This window comes from Eleginops maclovinus, chromosome 7 (assembly GCF_036324505.1).
Source record: "Eleginops maclovinus isolate JMC-PN-2008 ecotype Puerto Natales chromosome 7, JC_Emac_rtc_rv5, whole genome shotgun sequence".
Lineage (NCBI taxonomy): Eukaryota > Metazoa > Chordata > Actinopteri > Perciformes > Eleginopidae > Eleginops > Eleginops maclovinus.
Genome location: NC_086355.1, coordinates 13,730,946 through 13,750,262, shown reverse-complemented (window position 1 = coordinate 13,750,262; position 19,317 = coordinate 13,730,946). Strand labels below are relative to the sequence as shown.

Sequence of the window (19,317 nt, the reverse complement as noted above, 5' to 3'; positions counted from 1 at the left end):
ACATTGAAAAAGACAGTTCAAAAAGCATCACAGGTAAAAGAAACATAACTTTGGCTTTTAGGGTCACCTGTCCCTTTAAAAATAATGCTAGAGAATCTTTGAAGAATACAAAATTGACTTTTTGTGTGTTTGTATGTTCTTTTTGACAATTCTTAGGTGAAAATCCCTGCTTGAGGAGTGCCTGTTCTCATATCTGCCTGCTTTCTGCTGTGGGACCGAGGTATTACTCATGTGCCTGCCCCTCAGGCTGGACACTGGCAGCAGACCAAATCACCTGCACCAGAGGTATGCATCCTGCCAAAAAGAGGGAAACACTCATCACTCAGTTTGATGAAAAAGGAAGTTGGGTCAGATGCAGTTGATAAGTTGAGCTATTCTTTTTAGCTATGGTCGAACCTGTTGTTGTTGATTGGTTTATTTGCAGTCATCTCAATATTGGTAAGACGATTGGGTCTTCCATAGCACTATCATAGATCGATCCAGGTCCTTGTCAACACTCTTCCATTTAGATTCTCTTGTAACCTGCTGTTCCAGTCGTAAATATAATCAGATAGATTCATATAAGCACATCTTTCAAGGTCTGAGGGAGACAAGGGACCTTTAATCCAAAGTCCAAGGAGTCCCCCTTGGGTCAACAGCTTAACTCATCTCAGGTTTCAGCTCATTCAAGCCAAGCAGAACACAGTCTCCCCCTGAGGCTGACGATTATCCAAGAATGAAAATGCCCCGCAACCATTCATCGATTCTAATCTCTGATGACAAAGCAAATCAGATGTTGAAACAACTTTCACCAGTCAATCCTCTTAATAGATAAAGGCCTTTTAGCTCCCTGTTTTGCACTAGGTATAAAATACACTGAAAGAACCTTTAAGTTTAGGATTACCCTTTAATCCATATCCAGGAAACACGGTCCATTAGCTCTGTTTTAGAATTTGTTAGGTAACTTTTAAAGAGTAATTCACAGCCATGAGAAGAGTCTATTTCTAGGGTAGGATTATTTTGGTTCACAGTCACAATGACGTTGTTTTTGTTTGTGTTTTGAATGTAGTAGGAAAGGGATTTTAATTGTAACCTTAGGTACTGTTTATTCATTGGTTTTGGGCTGTCGTTTTTAATTGTAGTTGAAGATCCTTTCCTGGTGGTTGTGCGAGACAGCATCATCTATGGCATTTCCCTGGACCCAGATGACAAGACCAATGATGCTATGGTCCCTATCGCTGGGCTTCATAATGGATACGATGTTGACTTTGATGACAATGAAGAGACCATCTTCTGGGTGGAGCACCCTGTAAGTTACTTTCATGTCATGTCACGTCATGTCGATTCAGAACATAATGTCCTTCAGTCCCCGGGCGCTGCACGATAGCTGCCCACTGCTCCTAATACTAGGATGAATTAAATGCAAAGGACCAATTTCACTGTGTGTACTCTGCTGTGTGCATGTATGTGACTAATAAAGAGGGTTTCATCCTCCGATTCTATCTATCTTCAAATGCAGCTTTGAGCTTATGATTAAAGATATAATATATAACATTAAACTCTCTCAAAACAACTAGAGCTATGTAATATATGTTTTTGAGTTGTGTATTTATATTATACCAGTCGTTTCTAACTATTTTAAAATCTAGAAAAAGCCGTCAAAGTTCCTTTCATTTTGGTCACCACTCATAGCGATGGATCCTGTTGTGGTTTTTTGCAAAAAGCTGTCAAAAATATGCTTTTCCTCCAGTTCAGCTACATGTTCATGATACACACGTTGTTAGGATCCTTGTCATTTTAAACTATGCATTTTAACAGGATGAAGTATTTAAGTGATTGGACATGGGATCTGTAGTTGTCAGAAAAACAAGCTTAGAAAACTTCTGGGACGAACAGCATTAGAGAAACACAGATTTTTTTTCTTCTTGTTCTGTGAAACTGCTTTGTTCAGTATATTCACTCAACACATCTTTATACAGCAGCTTCTGAGATTGTTCTCTCTTCCTTTGTCCACCAGGGTGAGATCCACAGGGTGAAGTCGGATGGTACTAACAGGACAGAGTTTGCCCCTGCAGCCATCCTCGGCTCCCCTGTTGGCCTGGCCTTGGATTGGATAACAGAGAACCTGTACTACACCAACCCAGCTACACAGTCTATTGAGGTAAGCAAGCAATACTTTGTCCTGTTGTTGTATTCCTGTTATTACTTGACTTTAACTCAAACCGAGATGAACATTTTGTTGTGATTGTAAAAGGAACAATGGAAAAAAATGTTGAATAGGCATGTAAGAAATTATTGATACACTTGAGTATAGTTTTATTATTTTCTTTTCATAAAATGTCAATCCTTTAAGACACTGTCTCATATATGTCATATATATATATTGAATCAGAAATCAAAATATGTTAGAATTAGAAACAACAGATTTGCCAGTGTCCAAACACACTAACAATAACCGCTCCTGTTTGTTTTTGTCCTCTGCTAGGTTTTGAAGTTGAGAGGGGAGGTACAGTACAGGAAAACTCTCATCACAAATAACGGCTCTCCAACTGGCGCTGGCAGTCCTGTTGGCATCGCAGTGGACCCAGCACGTGGGTAAGCCCCATTTAACACAGTTCTGGCACGGCCACTCATCCCCACAGCTACTGAGCTCTAACAGCTCCTCGTCGCCATCTGCTCTGCCTCTAGAGAGAGTCTAACCACTGTTACTGAAAACCACATTGCACACAAGAGTACAATCAAGCAACATCCCAGACATTTTAAATCCATCTATTCAAACTGTATGAAAACATTGCAACTCTGATTTGGGGCAATAGGACAAAATGAGTCTTGCAGGAATTGCATTATTCAACTCAGACTCCTACAGTATGTGGGTTTATAAGACTTAATAACTTTGCAAAATAACTTAATTTAGTAACTTAAAATGAAGTTACCTTTATAAAACCTTACATACAGTAAATGATTGCATGCACTTGGAAAGTGTTCTTTCCTTTTATACAATTTCTAGGCTGATGTTCTGAGCCACTGAAAAGTTCATATTGTAGAGGTTAAATATTCCCCAAGTTTGAAATTTGTTGTCTCAGTGGTTTGAATATAACTACATTAGAATATTGAAAAGTAATAAGCATGGAGATCTTTGGCTGAATTGTAAAGGTCTGTCGCACAAACCTTAACCTCTATTCTTAAATGTGTTGAAAGGAAACTGTACTGGACAGACCAGGGAACAGAGAGCGGCATCCCTGCCAAGGTGGCATCTGCAGACATGGATGGCTTGAACCCAGTCATCCTGTTCACCAACAACCTGGATCACATTGAGTTCCTCACCATGGACATCAGAGAGAACAAGCTGTACTGGGCTGTTACAAGCACTGGCATGGTGGGTCAGCACTCTTTTTTTCCCCCTCACAAGTGACAATTTGTTAAATCAGTTTAACTTTACGGTTACATTGTTACGAAATAAACCTAATGGGGTTTGCCTGGCGTGTCATCTCCACAGATTGAGCGTGGGGATCCAGACGGAAGTAACCGCATCACTATAGTGACAGGCCTGTCTCACCCCTGGGGAGTGGCCGTCTATGAAAACTACCTTTACTTCACCGACCGCAACTTTGAGGTGATAGAGCGAGTGGAGAAGTCCACGGGTGCCAACAGGATTGTGCTGCGAGACAACGTTTCTGGACTCAGAGTCCTGAAAGTGCATCATCGTGAGAGTGAGTATCAACATTATTCAATGCTGTCTTTTTTACCTGTTCATGTTTTTTTCCTTTTGTTAATCTTACTGTTTTCTCTCAACAAATATAGCCTCTGCGGGTACTTCCAATGGCTGTACCAACAACATGGGAGTGTGTGAGCAGCTCTGCCTGCCTCGACCGCAGGGTCTGTATACTTGTGCATGCGCCACAGGTTTTAAACTCAACGCTGACAACAGGACATGCGCTCCCTACCAGTCCTATGTCGTCATCTCCACTCTTTCTGCGATCAAAGGCTTCAGTCTGGAAGGGGCAGACCACTCTGAGGCCATGGTGCCTGTTGCTGGGAGAGGTCAGTTATTCTCATAATAGTACTGTTGTATGGATGCACAGCAGGAATTGGCGGTAAGGGTTGCCAGGTTGCCACTGGAAACCATTTTGAGAACTTGGCAACCAATTTTTAGCCTTTGGTTCTCATCAATGGCATCCATTTTTGATGTTTTAAAAATAGGTATAGAAAACTGAAAAACATGCACCCCAGAATAAATAACTGTTTAAATATTTGTTGCATTGGTGATGCAATAGAAATGTTTCTATTCATTTTGGAGATGAGATAAAACATAAACTGGGTGTCACTGTTTATCATTATTAAGCTGAGGGATAAGTATCTCAATTAATCAAGAAAATACTTATTTTGGAGTAATGGTTTGTAAATTCAAGCTCTAAAATTAAAGTTGAATTCAGGTGGCAAAAATAGATGGATTTACCTACTGAGTTCTGGATTCAAAATATTCTTGATGTGGTTATTGTGTTTAAAGTAATAATAATATAAATGGGTTTTCCTCCTGCAGGCCGTAATGCTTTACACATTGATGTGCACATGGCCTCTGGTTTCATCTACTGGTGTGACTTCAGCAGCACTGTGGCGACACAAAACGGGGTCAGACGGATCAAGCCAGATGGCTCAGGATTACACAGTGTAGTAACATCTGGAATAGGACGCAACGGGATACGAGGCATTGCTGTGGACTGGGCTGCAGGTATGCAATCAAAGTATTTGTATTTGTACAATCACATTTTCCCCCAATGATAAATATGTTCATTTAACTCTAGGTATAAAAAAGAAAACCAAAAGACAGCCTGAGTCACTTTAAGCGGCTGTATGACACATGCCACAGGCAGCTGCCCACAGTCGGGAAGCTCTGTCATACTGCTGAACTCACAGAAAAGGAGATCAGTTCCTTACAAGTGACAGGAAAGACAATTGTATGACTAGTTACAATAAAAAGCAACAGCTGCAGGCAGGGCAATCTGTTTCATTGTTTCTCACGTATGAGGAAATAACGGATAATCTGTTGTGTAATAAAGCAAGTCAGCAAGTAGCATTTAACCATCATGCTCAGCAGTTTAAGATTGATGACCTCATCTTCTTAAAATAAATATCAATCTGGGCTAACTGTATTCTTTCCTCAGGTAATCTGTATTTCACCAACGCCTTCCTCACTGAGACGTATGTGGAGGTGCTTCATCTGAACACCACTTTCCGCAGGGTGCTGCTGAAGACCCAGGTGGACATGCCACGCCACATCGTGGTGGACCCCAGAAACAGATACCTATTCTGGGCGGATTATGGTCAGAACCCCAAAATTGAGCGAGCACTCTTGGACGGCACCAACCGCACCGTTTTAGTGTCATCAGGGATTATTACTCCTCGTGGGCTCGCTCTGGACTGGCAGACTGGCTACATTTACTGGGTAGATGACTCCCTGGATATGATTGCACGAGTCAACCCTCAAGGAGGGGAGACGGAGATAGTCAGGTACGGCAGCCGCTACCCTACTCCTTATGGAATCGCAGTGTTTGAGAGTAGTATCATTTGGGTGGACAGAAACCTGAAGAAGGTTTTCCAAGCAAGCAACCAACCCGGCAGCACGGAGCAGCCTGCTGTCATCAGAGACAACGTCAACATGCTGCGGGACGTTACCATCTTTGACCAGCGCACTCAGCCTACCACTGCCCAGGAGCTCAACCACAACCCCTGTTTGGAGTCTAATGGAGGATGTGCCCACTTCTGCTTCGCCCTCCCCGGTCCCAGCACAGGTATCCAGAACAAGAAATGTAGCTGCGCTTTTGGGAATCTTGCAGCAGACAACAAGAGCTGTGTGGTTTCAAGGGATGATTATCTCATCTACACAACTGAGAGCACCGTGCGCAGCCTACGCCTCTACCCAGAGGACCATGCGTTGCCCTTCCCTGTGGTAAATGTGCCACGCACCTCAGTGGCCCTGGATTTTGACCTCACAGACAGGAGGGTCTACTTCACACAGAGCTCAGGCGCAGGAGCAAGCAAGATCAGCTACATCAGCCTCTCCTCTCCCACCGCAGCGCCTGTAGAGGTGGCTTCAGGTAAGCCTTGCACATCAGCAGCAATATACACTTTTATTTAATCTTTTGGGAATTTTCTATGAATGTACCAATACCATTGTTGATGTTGCTTTGGTCCTCCTGTGCGGTCAGATCTGGGGGCTCCGGATGGCATTGCTTTTGACTGGATAAACAGAAGAATCTACTACAGTGACTATGTCAACCAGAGCATTAGCTCCATGTCTGTGGACGGGGCTCAGAGGACTATCATTGCCCATGTGTCGAGGCCAAGGGCCATCATGTTAGATCCCTGCAGGGGGTAAGACCAACACAACACACACTCCACAATTCTTCATTAGACTCAACTGAGATTAAACAATAATCCCTTCCACAGATACATGTATTGGACAGACTGGGGAACCCATGCAAAGATTGAACGTGCTACCTTAGGGGGAAACTTCCGGACAGATATTGTGAACAGCAGTCTTGTGTGGCCCAATGGACTGACGCTGGATTATGAAGAAGCAAGACTGTATTGGGCCGACGCTAGCTTGTAAGATTTTAAAATCCCACTGTATACTGAAGTGTTTTACCATGTCAAACCACAACTATCATCATTATTTTGTTCTGCCATCAGACAGAAGATTGAGCGATCCTCTCTCACGGGGTCCAATCGGGAGGTCATCGTCAGCACAGCCATCTACCCTTTTGCTATGACCATGTTTGGCCAGTTCATCTACTGGACTGACTGGAACACACGCAGCATCTATCGGGCCAACAAGCACGACGGCTCTGACCAGACGGTCATGATCCAGAACCTTCCGTCTCGGCCAATGGACCTCCATGTTCAGGCCAGCAGGAAGCAGCAACAGTGTGACAGTCCATGCCAGCAGTTTAATGGAGGCTGCAGCCACATCTGCACACCTGGTACACACTGTCACATACTGACACTTTTTTTCCCCCATATTATTGTTTAAATTTAGTAATTTAAAACCCTTGTCAAATGTACGGAGCCTTCTAGCTATTGATATCATTATAAATGTATTACTTTCAAGATTATTGTTTGGTCTCTAACATATCAGAAATACAGCAGTAGTGTGTTTCCCAGTTTTTTTTTAAAATACGTGTTGTCTTGTTTTACAAGTTAAATTAATTAAAATATATATTGTAGTATGATTACAATAAGCAGGAAATATCCATATTGAAAAGGCTGAAAACAGCATTTTGTGCATTACTTTAAAGATAACCCAATATTAAATTACAATTACATTTCTCTCGATCAATCATTGCAGCTTTGACTCATTATATCAACTGTTGATGACATTTTATCTTGTTAGGGCCCAACGGAGCTGAGTGTCAGTGTCCATCTGAGGGCCGCTGGTATCTGGCTGACAACAAGCACTGTATCCCTGATAACGGGACCCGCTGCCAGCCGGGCCAGTTCGCCTGCATGAATGGCCGCTGTATTCGTGCCCAGTGGAAATGTGACAATGACAACGACTGTGGAGATGGAAGCGATGAGTTGGAGAGAGTCTGTGGTAGGGTGTTCTTAAAAGGGCTTTAATAATAATTATTTTGTAAATGTTCATTTCTTCTTTGTTCTGTTATGTAGAATCTCACTGTTGATCACTATTCATTTCCTCACAAAGCTCTTAAACCTTCTGCACGAGTGAATCTCTTCTCTATTAATGCAACTCTGTCTTTTACCTTCACTAATACTAACCACTTTCTGCTTTAACAATATTCTGTCTTAGGACCTAAACCTGACTTCAACTTTGTTGGTGTGTATGCCTGCTCTTCTTAATAACATTTACATACCTAATTCCTCGCTTTTAAAAGAAATTACCACTAACAAATGAATCAATATGCTTATATCTTTGCATGCAGTCCCACAGCTGCTGTCATCCTTTATTGCTTTGTCAGGTAAAATTAGTTTCCACTGCATTTCTAATCAGACCTCTCCATTGGCTGTAGCTCTGACATGTTCTTAATTCTGATTGGCAGCCTTTCACACCTGTGAGCCCACAGTGTTTACTTGTGGCAACGGCCGATGCGTGCCGTATCTATATCGCTGTGACCACTACGACGACTGTGGAGACAATAGTGACGAGGTGGGTTGTCTGTTCAGACCATGTGACCCCAACACAGAGTTCGCCTGCAACAATGGCCGCTGTATTGCAAAGGAATATGTCTGTAATGGGATCAACAACTGCTATGACAACGGCACCTCTGATGAACAAAACTGCCGTGAGTATCCTAAGATTGACACAGATGTCATCGAGGTAAATGTCAAAATGAACCTCTTATTACTTATGGTAAATATCCATTTTGTTCATCCCAGCGGAGAGAACCTGCCAGCCAGAGCACACAAAATGTCAGTCGACCAACATCTGCATCCCACGCTCATACCTGTGTGATGGAGACAACGACTGTGGGGATATGAGCGACGAGAGCCCTACACACTGTGGTGAGTTCTGCATACTGTGTTTTTTCCCGATGCTATCACCAATAATTGATAATGTCCAACTTACCTCATGAAGTTACTGTCATGAATTTGTCTTTTGGCTACATTATAATTGGGGTATCCTGATGTTGTGAAAGCTCCTTACTAAGGCAGTTAAGTGTGAAAGAAAAGCTAAATGGGACGGAGCTCTAAAAACGATAGTTAACAACACCTGTGCTTTATGAAAATGTAAAATGATGGTTGCTTAAACTAAAATAAAAGCTTTACATGCATCAAAAGACACATTACAATCACTATAAGACGATCCCTTTCCTAAATGATAAGGGTTTTACAAAGAATATTGAGTTGAAAATGTAAAACATTGGCATCATCTACCATCATTGTAAATAAAACAATAAAATAGATAGATGGATAGATGCATTATTGTTATTGTACCGAACTCAACATATAAAAAGAGGTATAAAAAAATAAATAAATAAATGCTTGCATTCCATCCTCACATCTTTAAGCAAATGCTAATATTTCCTATATCTTAAATATTTACTCTGCTCAGTCTAGATAGAACATGTTTTATTTTATTCTGTTTTATTTTTAAATTATGATAAAAGACTCAGAAAAATGTTGGTATCTTATACTATTTTTTTAAACCATTAAATATATAAAAATTGTATGGTTTAATTTTTGCAATTTTATTTTTTATTTTATTTATGTGGTTAGATCATTTTTGTATTCTCTAGTCACTTTTGACTTCATTTTTGTTCATATGTAGAAGAAGCGTGGCATTACCATATTTCATTCAAAAGAATGCCTCACTATAAACAAAAATGAAGCCAAAAGTCAGAAACAGACAAAGTTCACCCCCCACCCCCTTCATCACCATAATTTCCCACACTACCAATCCATCAAGTGATTTCATGCCCTTCTACATCCCTCTACACAGAGACATCCACATGTTCCCAGAGTGAGTTCCGTTGCACCAGCGGGCGCTGCATCCCCGCCCACTGGCAGTGTGACGGAGGGGCTGACTGCGCCGACAGCTCTGATGAACCCCTCTCCTGCAGTGAGTGTCGCGCAACTCTCACCCCCCCAAATGGGCCTTTTGGCTTTGTGCATCTGCCCCTGCCCCATTATCAGCTGCTCCTTTATTGTGCGTTTGTGTGTGCATCTGTGCGCCGGTGTGGGAGAGTGCCGTGAGTGATGTAGCGCAGAGTGTGAGTCAGTGGTGTATTTCTTTGTTGACGATGTGGTCAGTCAGGCCTCCCATTGTGAGCTGCATTCCTCTGTGGTGACGCCCCTCGGTGTCCTCCGACAAATAGCACCTCCCCCTCCCTTTGTCCACCAGGGGTTACAGAGCCTCACTTTGGCTTTTGTTTAGATAGCTCAACATGCATGGGAATGTGGAGTTGCCATGACTATTTTGAAAGCTTTGCCACTGTTGTATTGTGCCTTGCTTATTAGTGGAAAAGCAGTGGGGGAAGTACCTGAGGAAATTGGAAATCACAAAAAAATAAAGACAAAAATAAAGTAAAATGAAGAAAGTGTTTTGCTGTGTTATAATGTGATTTTTCTCTGCAGTCACTCTGATCAGAACCTGCAACACTGATCAGTTTCGCTGTGATGACGGCAGGTGCATTGCCTCATCCTGGCTCTGTGATGGGGACAATGACTGTGGCGACATGAGTGACGAAGACCAGAGGCATAACTGTGGTATGCATCCTTTCACGACTTCATATACCTCCTCTCTTTCTAATTCACTTTTAATTTCATCCTTTTTCTCCGTCTTCCTACTTGCACTTCCTCCCCTTACTAGACCATCATCTTGTTCTCCATCACTTGCTCCCTCCTGCTTCCCTCATCTTCTCCTTATTCAGGACACTGATAGATTAGGCTACGCACCACTGGGGGAGTGTTGTGTGGGAGACACTGACAGTCAGTGCCCTGCATCTTGAAGTCTCCTGTAGATGGTCTCCAATCTAAGGAGTTGACATTCCTGATTTCTCCTGCCTCACTTGTTACTTTGTGCATGTCTCCTTTCTCTGGCTTCCTGGCTCAGGGTGGATCAAGACTCCTGTGTCTCACCGATGTTTGCGCCAACAATAAGATGCCTGAAGCTAGAGACTTCAGCGCTGCCTGAGCCTCTGTAGGAGACTCACTTCAAACAATGTGGATCAATCACATTAGACGGATAAAGAATTTGAAGTCATGGCCTCATGTTTTGAAATACAGTTTGGAATGTTTGAATTGCCAAAAATGCAGGTTGACATTGGGTAATCACCATCATTATTTAACTTCCGGTGAATCCCTCTGCTTGATTTTTTCCCCCCAGGCAATCGCACATGTACAAGTGCAGAGTTTACCTGTGTGAACAACCAACCCCCTCAGCGTAAATGCATCCCACGTGACTGGGTGTGTGATGGCGACGCAGACTGTGCAGATGCTTTAGATGAACATCAGAACTGCTCTCGCAGATCCTGTGGCGTCAATGAGTTCAGCTGTAACAATGGCCTCTGCATTCGAAGCTCCTACAGGTTAGAGAAACTCTTTTAAAATATCATAAATTCCATCTGTAATCAGGCTGGCAGTGTGAGTTTATCTGTGTCTTCCAAAATCAGGTGTGATCGTCGAAATGACTGCGGGGACAGCAGTGACGAGCAGGGCTGCACCTACCAGCCGTGCCAGCAGCACCAGTTCACCTGCCAGAACGGCCGCTGCGTGTCTCATGATTTTGTCTGTGATGGCGACAACGACTGCGGGGATGAGTCTGATGAGCTGGAGCACGTGTGCCACACACCAGCCCCCACCTGCCCGCCCGGGGAGTTCAGGTGTGACAACGGACACTGCATCCCCCTGAGCCAAGTATGCGACAGGAGCGACGACTGCTCCGACAACAGCGATGAGAAGGGATGCGGTGAGTGGGAGGAAAACCTCGGGATAGGTCGACATAATTACCTTTTAAATTTTGTTTTGCACTTTGGCTCCCCTGGCTGCTGCATATTCCCTCTAGGGGATATTTCAAAGAAGTGCGCAGGAGATGTGGGGAAAATCAGAGAAACTAAGTTATAGGGCTTTTGTTTTCTGCAATATTGAGAAAAACTGTAAGATATAAATGTTGCAGCTAGATTTGTTCACCTGCTTCACATTGCTCAAGTCTCGAAAGCCTATGTGATAATGATTCTGTTATTTCATCCTATAGTTACTTAACGATTGGGCCAACTTGAATCTCAAATCATCAAAACCACGCATTTATTACATTCTATGTGACCTTCCTAACCCTAACCAGGATATTACTGTGAATTGAATTATGTCTGAGCATCTTATATTTATAGCTGAGGTCAGAATAATGAGCCACAGTGTAGATAAAATATAATAACTTGATCAGATAACACTAACATTAATAAATAAAGAATACAATTACAAATACAAGAAGAGAAGTAATTCACATTTGTTCTTTTCTGTGAATATGTTAGATGGGAGAAAGGTGTTATAATAACTTAGTTTATTGTATGCTCCTTTAACTGCAGGTGTCAATGAATGCACAGACCCATCCATCCATCACTGTGACCACAATTGCACCGACACACCCACCAGCTTCATCTGCAAATGTCGCCCGGGCTACCGCCTCATGTCTGACAAAAAATCGTGTGACGACATCAACGAGTGTGCAGAGACACCGAGCGTATGCAGCCAGGTCTGTGAGAACACTGTGGGCTCCTACATGTGTAAGTGTGCTCCGGGATTCCTCCGAGAGCCGGACGGCCACACCTGCCGTCAGAACAGCAACATCTCACCCTACCTCATCTTCAGCAACCGCTATTACCTGAGGAACCTGTCGACAGATGGACAGGCTTACTCCATGATGCTGCAGGGCCTGACCAGCGTGGTGGCCTTGGATTTCGATCGTGTCGAAAAGCGTCTTTATTGGATTGACGTCAGCCGCAGAGTGATTGAGAGAATGTCCTTCAATGGCAGTAACAGAGAGGTGGTGGTCAATGGAGTTCTGCATGGGGAGGGCCTTGCGGTTGACTGGATAGCCAGAAAACTCTACTGGGCCGACAGCTTCCTGGATTGTCTCAAAGTGTCCGAACTGGATGGTCGATTTGTGAAGAAACTGGCCGAGCACTGCGTCGATGCCAATAACAGTTACTGCTTTGAAAACCCCAGAGCCATTGTGTTGCATCCCAAATATGGGTAAGTTTGTAGCATGGGGTGATTTAAGTAATTTAATTGATATGGTCTTAAAAATGGCAGTTCCGTTAGTTGCAGATTTTTTTTTAAAGTTGATATTTCTTTGTCCGAATTCAAGTTATTGTTGTTAGATTTTATTGGTAACACATAGAAAGTGAGTTATGGGTCTTTAATTTGTTACTAAAGGATAAGATGATTTAATCATTATTAATTTATTATTGGAAACTGTTGAATAACATTATACAACGATCCACATTATTGCAATTCCACTCAGATCTTATGTAACCACATTTGAGGGGTCCCTGTCAGAAAGACCTGTCAGTCCGCTCCAGTCTAGCTCTCTTTCAAAACTTTTTTCCAGAAGTATAGTTTCTGTTTCTTCAGATTTCATGTGAGCTAAAGTGACTCTCTTGGCTCCCTGTTAGATATGTATACTGGACAGACTGGGGAGACAAAGCCTTCATTGGTAGAGTTGGAATGGATGGAACAAACAAAGCTGCCATCATCACCACCAAGATCGAGTGGCCCAACGGGATCACGATCGACTACACGAATGACAAGCTCTACTGGTCTGATGCCCATCTCAGCTACATTGAGTAAGCTAATTGATCAGGCAGGGCTCACACTTTTTTCACCTACAGTAAATGCAGCTAGACATCTAACTGTCTTATTTCTTTTGTCAGATATTCAGACTTGGATGGTCAACACAGACACACAGTGTACGATGGAAATTTGCCTCACCCGTTTGCCCTGACTGTGTTCGAGGACTTTGTTTACTGGACTGACTGGAACACGCGCTCTGTGGAGAAAGGAAACAAATACGATGGCTCTGGTCGTCAGTCCCTGGTCAACACCACTCACAGACCATTCGATATACATGTGTGTCATCCTTACAGACAGCCCATTGGTAAGTTAAAATCTCTTGTTAAACCGCCTTTAGTTATCTCTTATCTTGGCATGGTCCTCTTAAAGAGACAGTTCCTATTTTCTCAAGTGTGGTTGTCAAAAAACACAAACTACCCTTTAAGCTGATTTAAATACAGGTATTGAACACCAGCAGAACAAACCCTGTCTGTATTTAGTCAGCTGTTTTAATGTGATATTGTTTGACCAAGTGTGGCTTTTCCTTTGTCAGGAAACAATCCCTGTGCAGTGAACAATGGAGGCTGCTCTCACCTGTGCCTGATCCGCCACGGGGGGCGGGAACACACCTGTGAGTGCCCCGACCATTTCCTGACTGTCCAAATAGGAAGTGTGACCCGATGCCTTCCCATGTGCACCAGCACCCAGTACCGATGTGCTAACAATGAACGGTTTGTCAAGATTTCTGCTTTCCTTGTGATGATTTTAAGTGAGGTGCAGCATTTTAACATCAGCATGTCATTGCTGGACAGACAAGGGGCTGTGTGAGGTTTTTTTATTTAAAACTTGAGAAGTTAAGTTTTCTATCACAAAAAAGTTTGTCCTATTTTTTTGTCTGATTTAACTTGGTGTGTGTGGTGTGGAAAACAATCCTGGTAGCAATATTTATATAGGCTGTTCACTTGCTCCATCCATCATCTGTAATTCCTAAACACTAAAATATTTGTACAGTGAATCTCAGTTTACAGTGGGAAAACAGCGACCCCTGCTGTCTGAGTCATAATGTACATAAAGGCCAGGTTTATCAAAACATCAGTAAGGACACATGTTTGTTTACATTGTAACTGTGATTAATGTTGCAACACAACATATGATAAGGACTTATTTATTGATGTTCAATGTACACATTTCATTTTTATGACCACCTACATGTTTGAGTTGTAAGTAGTTATTTCTTGTATTTAATGAACTCACGATTGGTTAAAGGGGTTGTAGGTAACGTTTAACATCTTCTTTCTGCTTCAACAGGTGTATCCCTATCTGGTGGAAATGTGACGGTCAGAATGACTGCAGGGACGGCTCAGACGAGCCCCCCACCTGCCCGGCTCGCCACTGCAGGCTCGGACAGTTTCAGTGCAATGATGGAAACTGCACCAGTCCCCACTTCCTATGCAACAGCAACCAGGACTGCCATGACGGCTCAGATGAAGACCCTGTGCTGTGTGGTGGGTTGTGTTCTCTGCGCTGACTCGTTTTAAAAGCTGTATTGAATTTATTTAAGGCTCCTTATGACTTCTTGTAACAACTTGTTCTTGTGAACTAATGTGTCTTCTGTCTACAGCTACACACCAATGTGAAACCCACCAGTGGCAGTGTGCGAATAAGCGCTGTATCCCCGAGTCGTGGCAGTGTGACGGCGAGGACGACTGTGGGGATCAGTCTGACGAGGACCCCGCCCAATGCTCCGCCAGGACCTGTCGACCTGGACAGTTCAAGTGCCGAAACGGACGCTGCATCCCCCAAAACTGGAAATGTGATGTAGACGATGACTGTGGTGACAACTCGGATGAACCATTAGAGGAGTGCAGTAAGTGATATACTTATTTTTCCACTTACTCTACCTCTTAAGCCTCCACGCCAGCGATAGCCTTAGCCAGAGTTTCTATGTTATAAAAACTCCTTCTGTTGTTCGCTATTTCTCACAAAAGCATGGAGGTGTTTTCTCCGAATTTGGCACAAATGTCCATTTGGACTAAAGAATAGAATAATTAAAAAGTAATGACATTTTGCACAGACATGGATGTAAACTGCAACTTAACTTTTCTTGGCTGTAAACGTAAACTCTCTTGTGATGGTTAAGTAGAACCAGTAGAACCTTCTTTACTTGGAAGTAAATTGTGGTGTTTTCTCTACAGTGGGACCGGCACATCGATGTGACAACCACACAGAGTTTGACTGCAAGACCAACTACCGCTGTGTGCCACTGTGGTCTGTTTGCAACGGCCACAATGACTGCAGGGACAACAGTGATGAGCAGGGCTGTGGTGAGTCTTGAGAACTAGGGTCCAATCTCACATCCCAGCACTGATCACTAATACTGTTAAGTTTGTTCCTCACATTTATGACCTGAACATTCGATGCCTTCAAAGATCTAATGAAACAAGTGTTCAAAGAGTGACGGGCAATTAGCACCTCAGCCCGCTGTGGAACGTCACAAAGTGAGGTAGTGGGAGTCGCTGAAGGAGAAGGTCTCCCCACTAACCTTCCCCCTCCATTTGCCTCTCCCTAAGCGCACCACTGATTTATTAGCTGTCCAATGCTTTGAGTGTACATACATGTGAGTGTGTAGCAGTTCTGTCCTTGCGTGGGGGCAGGGTTCACAGAAGTCTCTTTATACTTTGCTATGATCCAACACACCGGCCGCAGCCCTCCCGTCTCTTATCAGAGGCCCACGCTCCATTAGTGCCATGCCGGCGCAGGACGGGAGATCTGTGCTAATCTTCCTGTAAGAATGTAGCAGATGGGCCAGGTGGAGGGCCAGGAGGACTGGCTAACACTGCCTTATCTTTGACCCCCAGCACTGTGTGGTAGAGACGGCTCAGAGCGGCTCTCCTCCACTCCTCTCCCGCCTGTGCTTCTCATCTCTTGCAGTCTTATCCTTCACAGACACACACTAGCACGGATAGAGGTCACCCATCTGTGCTGGGTTCGATGCTCTCCTTCTATAACTATTGCAGTTTAATTAAAACAACAGATTCCTTTCATTTCAAGCTAAAATTCTCATCATTACTTTATCGCTTAGATACTTTTTCTGCCATGTTGTACTGTTGTTGCTCCGATTGATGAAATATATACTGGAGCATCATCTTATTTTCTTTCCTCACTGCGTCGATCATAGTTTAACCCATTATTTTAGTTTAAGCAGCATAAACCTTTTGCACTGGGAGTGAGCCCAGCGATGGTAAGGTGCCCTTGAGTTGAAACAAGTGGCTACAGAAAAAAAGAGTTTTCCTGGGCTCTCAGGCTGAGCCAACAAAAAAGTTGAACCAAATTAAATAAACAATTTAAAACAAAGACCAATTTCTTATTCCTGCTCCTCTCCCAGATGAAGTGACATGTGATGCTCACGGAGATTTCCGCTGTGACAACCACCGCTGCATCCCTCTGAGATGGAGTTGTGACGGAGACGACGACTGCGGGGACAACTCTGATGAACGCAGCTGTGGTGAGTGATTTTTTTTCTTTAGTTTGAGTACTGTCAAGATTGTGAACATTGTAAAGCTGTGGACATCGGCCTCCTCAGTGCTTAAACCCTGTGTTTACTCACAAACCCAATATTTTTTAACCTGTATTCTATCCTACGCTAGGGACAAATTTAGAACTGACACAGATATGCACATGCAAGAATAATAGTCTTAGAAATGTAAGGCTAGGATCCTCTCTTACAAGAACTTAAATAAATAGATAAATGGGTGCTTATTGCAAATATTGATTCACTAACATAAGCATAAAGGTAACAACATAAGTGGCTAGTGTGCATGTGTCCCGAATCCAAACGGTAATTTAGCTTTTTAACTTATATTGTATGTTAAAAAAGAACATTTATAAACACTTATACTGAATGAGGCCCACTGATTTGATATCATGTGTTTAAGTAGGTTTCCTTAGGGATTTCACTTCAGCTCCTGTGAGTTGTCCAAATGAAAAAGGAGGATTCATAACAAAGAATAGCCCTGGCATCATTTTTATCAGACAGGGGGGAGGTTTTGTAAGAGGCTCGACACTTCTGCCGGAGTGCTGAGAGAGGTAGTCTTATCAGCTGCTGGAGAAACAGGCTGTCCTCAGCGTGTCAGAAAGAGGGAGTGGAGGTTCTGTCACCCTTTGCCCCGGAGAATTTAAACATATCTGAGAACATGCCAGTTAATAGAGATAATGTAGCTTCTCAAAGGAGAAACAGTGACTGGGGTTAAATCACGATGGTACCGCTCCTCTGGTTGCCGTGATGCTGATGCCAGGAGGGTTTGTCTCCAGTGAACTCGTGAGCTCACTGCAGAGTAACGGCTGCACAGACTGATGTGTGGGTGTGGGTGTTGTTGTTTTTTATCATACAAGAGAGGAAAATAATAGACAGCGTTTAAAAACCCATGACAGGTTTGAGAAATGTGTCACAAAAGTGTCAGAGTTGTGACATCCCTCTGATTAATGTGTCTGTGTAATGAAACAATTCCTGCATTTGCTTGATTCCCTGTCTTTCTGTTTACATGTTTTCCCTCAGCTCCACGCACATGCACAGAGAGCGAGTTTCGTTGCGAAAATCTGCGCTGCATTCCCGACCGTTGGGTCTGTGACCATGACAACGACTGTGAGGACAACTCGGATGAAAGGGACTGTGGTAAGTGGAGGCTCTTTGTTCACAGGCTGTTTGTGAGTAACGGAGGGCTGCACTAAACAAAGAAGCAATAAAACTTCAAGTTTTGAGGCGAAGACAGACACGACCACCAAGAGTCATCTATTCAAAATAGTTTACTCACTCTAAAGTTCAAGTCTCACCAAGCATCACATTTGTAGAAGAGATACATTGAATAACAGAAGTATTTAGGATTAAAGAGAAAAAGCTGGTATTTACTGTGAGACTTTAAACAGTCTTTTATACAACCTTGCTAAATGTGTCCTCACCAGCATGACAAAAGGTAGTTCCCTTTCCATTAATGTATCTATTTTTTGTGATGCTACATTTTGTGTTGGTTTATCTGTGTTTCAGAGTTGAGGACTTGTCATCCCGGTTACTTCCAGTGTGGCAGTGGACACTGTATCGCTGAACGCTTTAAATGTGATGGCAACGCCGACTGTCTAGACTATACAGATGAAACATCTTGTCGTAAGTTTCCAGTATTTGATGTTGCTCCTGTGCACTATTTGTCGAAAATTATTGTCTTAATCACAAAACAAGAGTTTAACGTGGCTATCCTTCAAGAAGTCCTGTTAGCAATACCAGATTTAATGTCAAGCCGCAGTGGTACCTTTTCATGCAACATTTTTAAAGGAATATGGCAAAGGCATACAGCAAATGTATAAATATTGTAGTACCTTCTTCAGTGAGCCATAGCCTCAGTAACCATATTTTTACCTCATTCAATAGTGACTTTTGTCAAAATGATTATAATTGTTTTTTTCTTGCCTTTCAGCTACACGCTATCCCAATGGCACATACTGCCCCCCCTTCCTGTTTGAGTGCAATAACCACGTGTGTGTCCAGCCTCATTGGAAATGTGACGGAGACAACGACTGTGGAGATAATTCAGACGAGGAGCTTCACCTCTGCTGTAAGAGCTTACACTAAAACTCATGACTTCAGCACACACAAAATAAAAGCTTAATAGATTCTTGACAAGAATCTGGCCAAATTAAAGGGGCAGTTAATCCCAAAATCCTATCTCACAATATTTTTTCTCTGGCCTGTAGTGCTATTTATCAATTGAGATTGTTTTGGTTTGAATTACCAAGTGTTGGAGATATCAGTAGAGATGTCTGCCTTCTATTGAGTACAAAGCAATATATTTAAATGTGGCACGCTATTTGAATATGAATGTGTTGAATTATTGCTCTGCATTTCTTATTGAGATTTTGTGTTCACGCACAGTGGAAATCCAGTGTGAGACTCCGTTCCGTTTCCGCTGCGACAACAACCGCTGCATCTACAGCCACGAGCTGTGCAACTCTGTCGACGACTGTGGAGACGGCTCCGATGAGAGACAGGAAAACTGTAAGTGTGAT

The 19,317-nt window shown here is 43.0% G+C and overlaps 1 protein-coding gene across 1 annotated transcript in view; it reads left to right on the top strand.

The window, feature by feature from the left end:
• lrp2a (low density lipoprotein receptor-related protein 2a) overlaps positions 1 to 19,317 on the top strand; it is a 47,467-nt gene that overhangs the window by 20,177 nt on the left and 7,973 nt on the right. Inside the window, 33 exon segments of the mRNA XM_063887325.1 lie at positions 157 to 285; positions 1,122 to 1,288; positions 1,997 to 2,140; positions 2,465 to 2,574; positions 3,178 to 3,355; positions 3,476 to 3,689; positions 3,781 to 4,020; positions 4,520 to 4,708; positions 5,142 to 6,074; positions 6,186 to 6,351; positions 6,427 to 6,585; positions 6,670 to 6,959; positions 7,370 to 7,570; positions 7,787 to 7,813; positions 7,920 to 7,955; positions 8,037 to 8,279; positions 8,374 to 8,499; positions 9,437 to 9,556; positions 10,072 to 10,203; positions 10,823 to 11,024; positions 11,109 to 11,404; positions 12,018 to 12,684; positions 13,107 to 13,277; positions 13,365 to 13,588; positions 13,817 to 13,994; positions 14,572 to 14,768; positions 14,885 to 15,130; positions 15,459 to 15,587; positions 16,649 to 16,768; positions 17,819 to 17,935; positions 18,305 to 18,421; positions 18,729 to 18,866; positions 19,184 to 19,306. Coding sequence (XP_063743395.1) covers positions 157 to 285; positions 1,122 to 1,288; positions 1,997 to 2,140; positions 2,465 to 2,574; positions 3,178 to 3,355; positions 3,476 to 3,689; positions 3,781 to 4,020; positions 4,520 to 4,708; positions 5,142 to 6,074; positions 6,186 to 6,351; positions 6,427 to 6,585; positions 6,670 to 6,959; positions 7,370 to 7,570; positions 7,787 to 7,813; positions 7,920 to 7,955; positions 8,037 to 8,279; positions 8,374 to 8,499; positions 9,437 to 9,556; positions 10,072 to 10,203; positions 10,823 to 11,024; positions 11,109 to 11,404; positions 12,018 to 12,684; positions 13,107 to 13,277; positions 13,365 to 13,588; positions 13,817 to 13,994; positions 14,572 to 14,768; positions 14,885 to 15,130; positions 15,459 to 15,587; positions 16,649 to 16,768; positions 17,819 to 17,935; positions 18,305 to 18,421; positions 18,729 to 18,866; positions 19,184 to 19,306 — 6,729 coding nt within the window.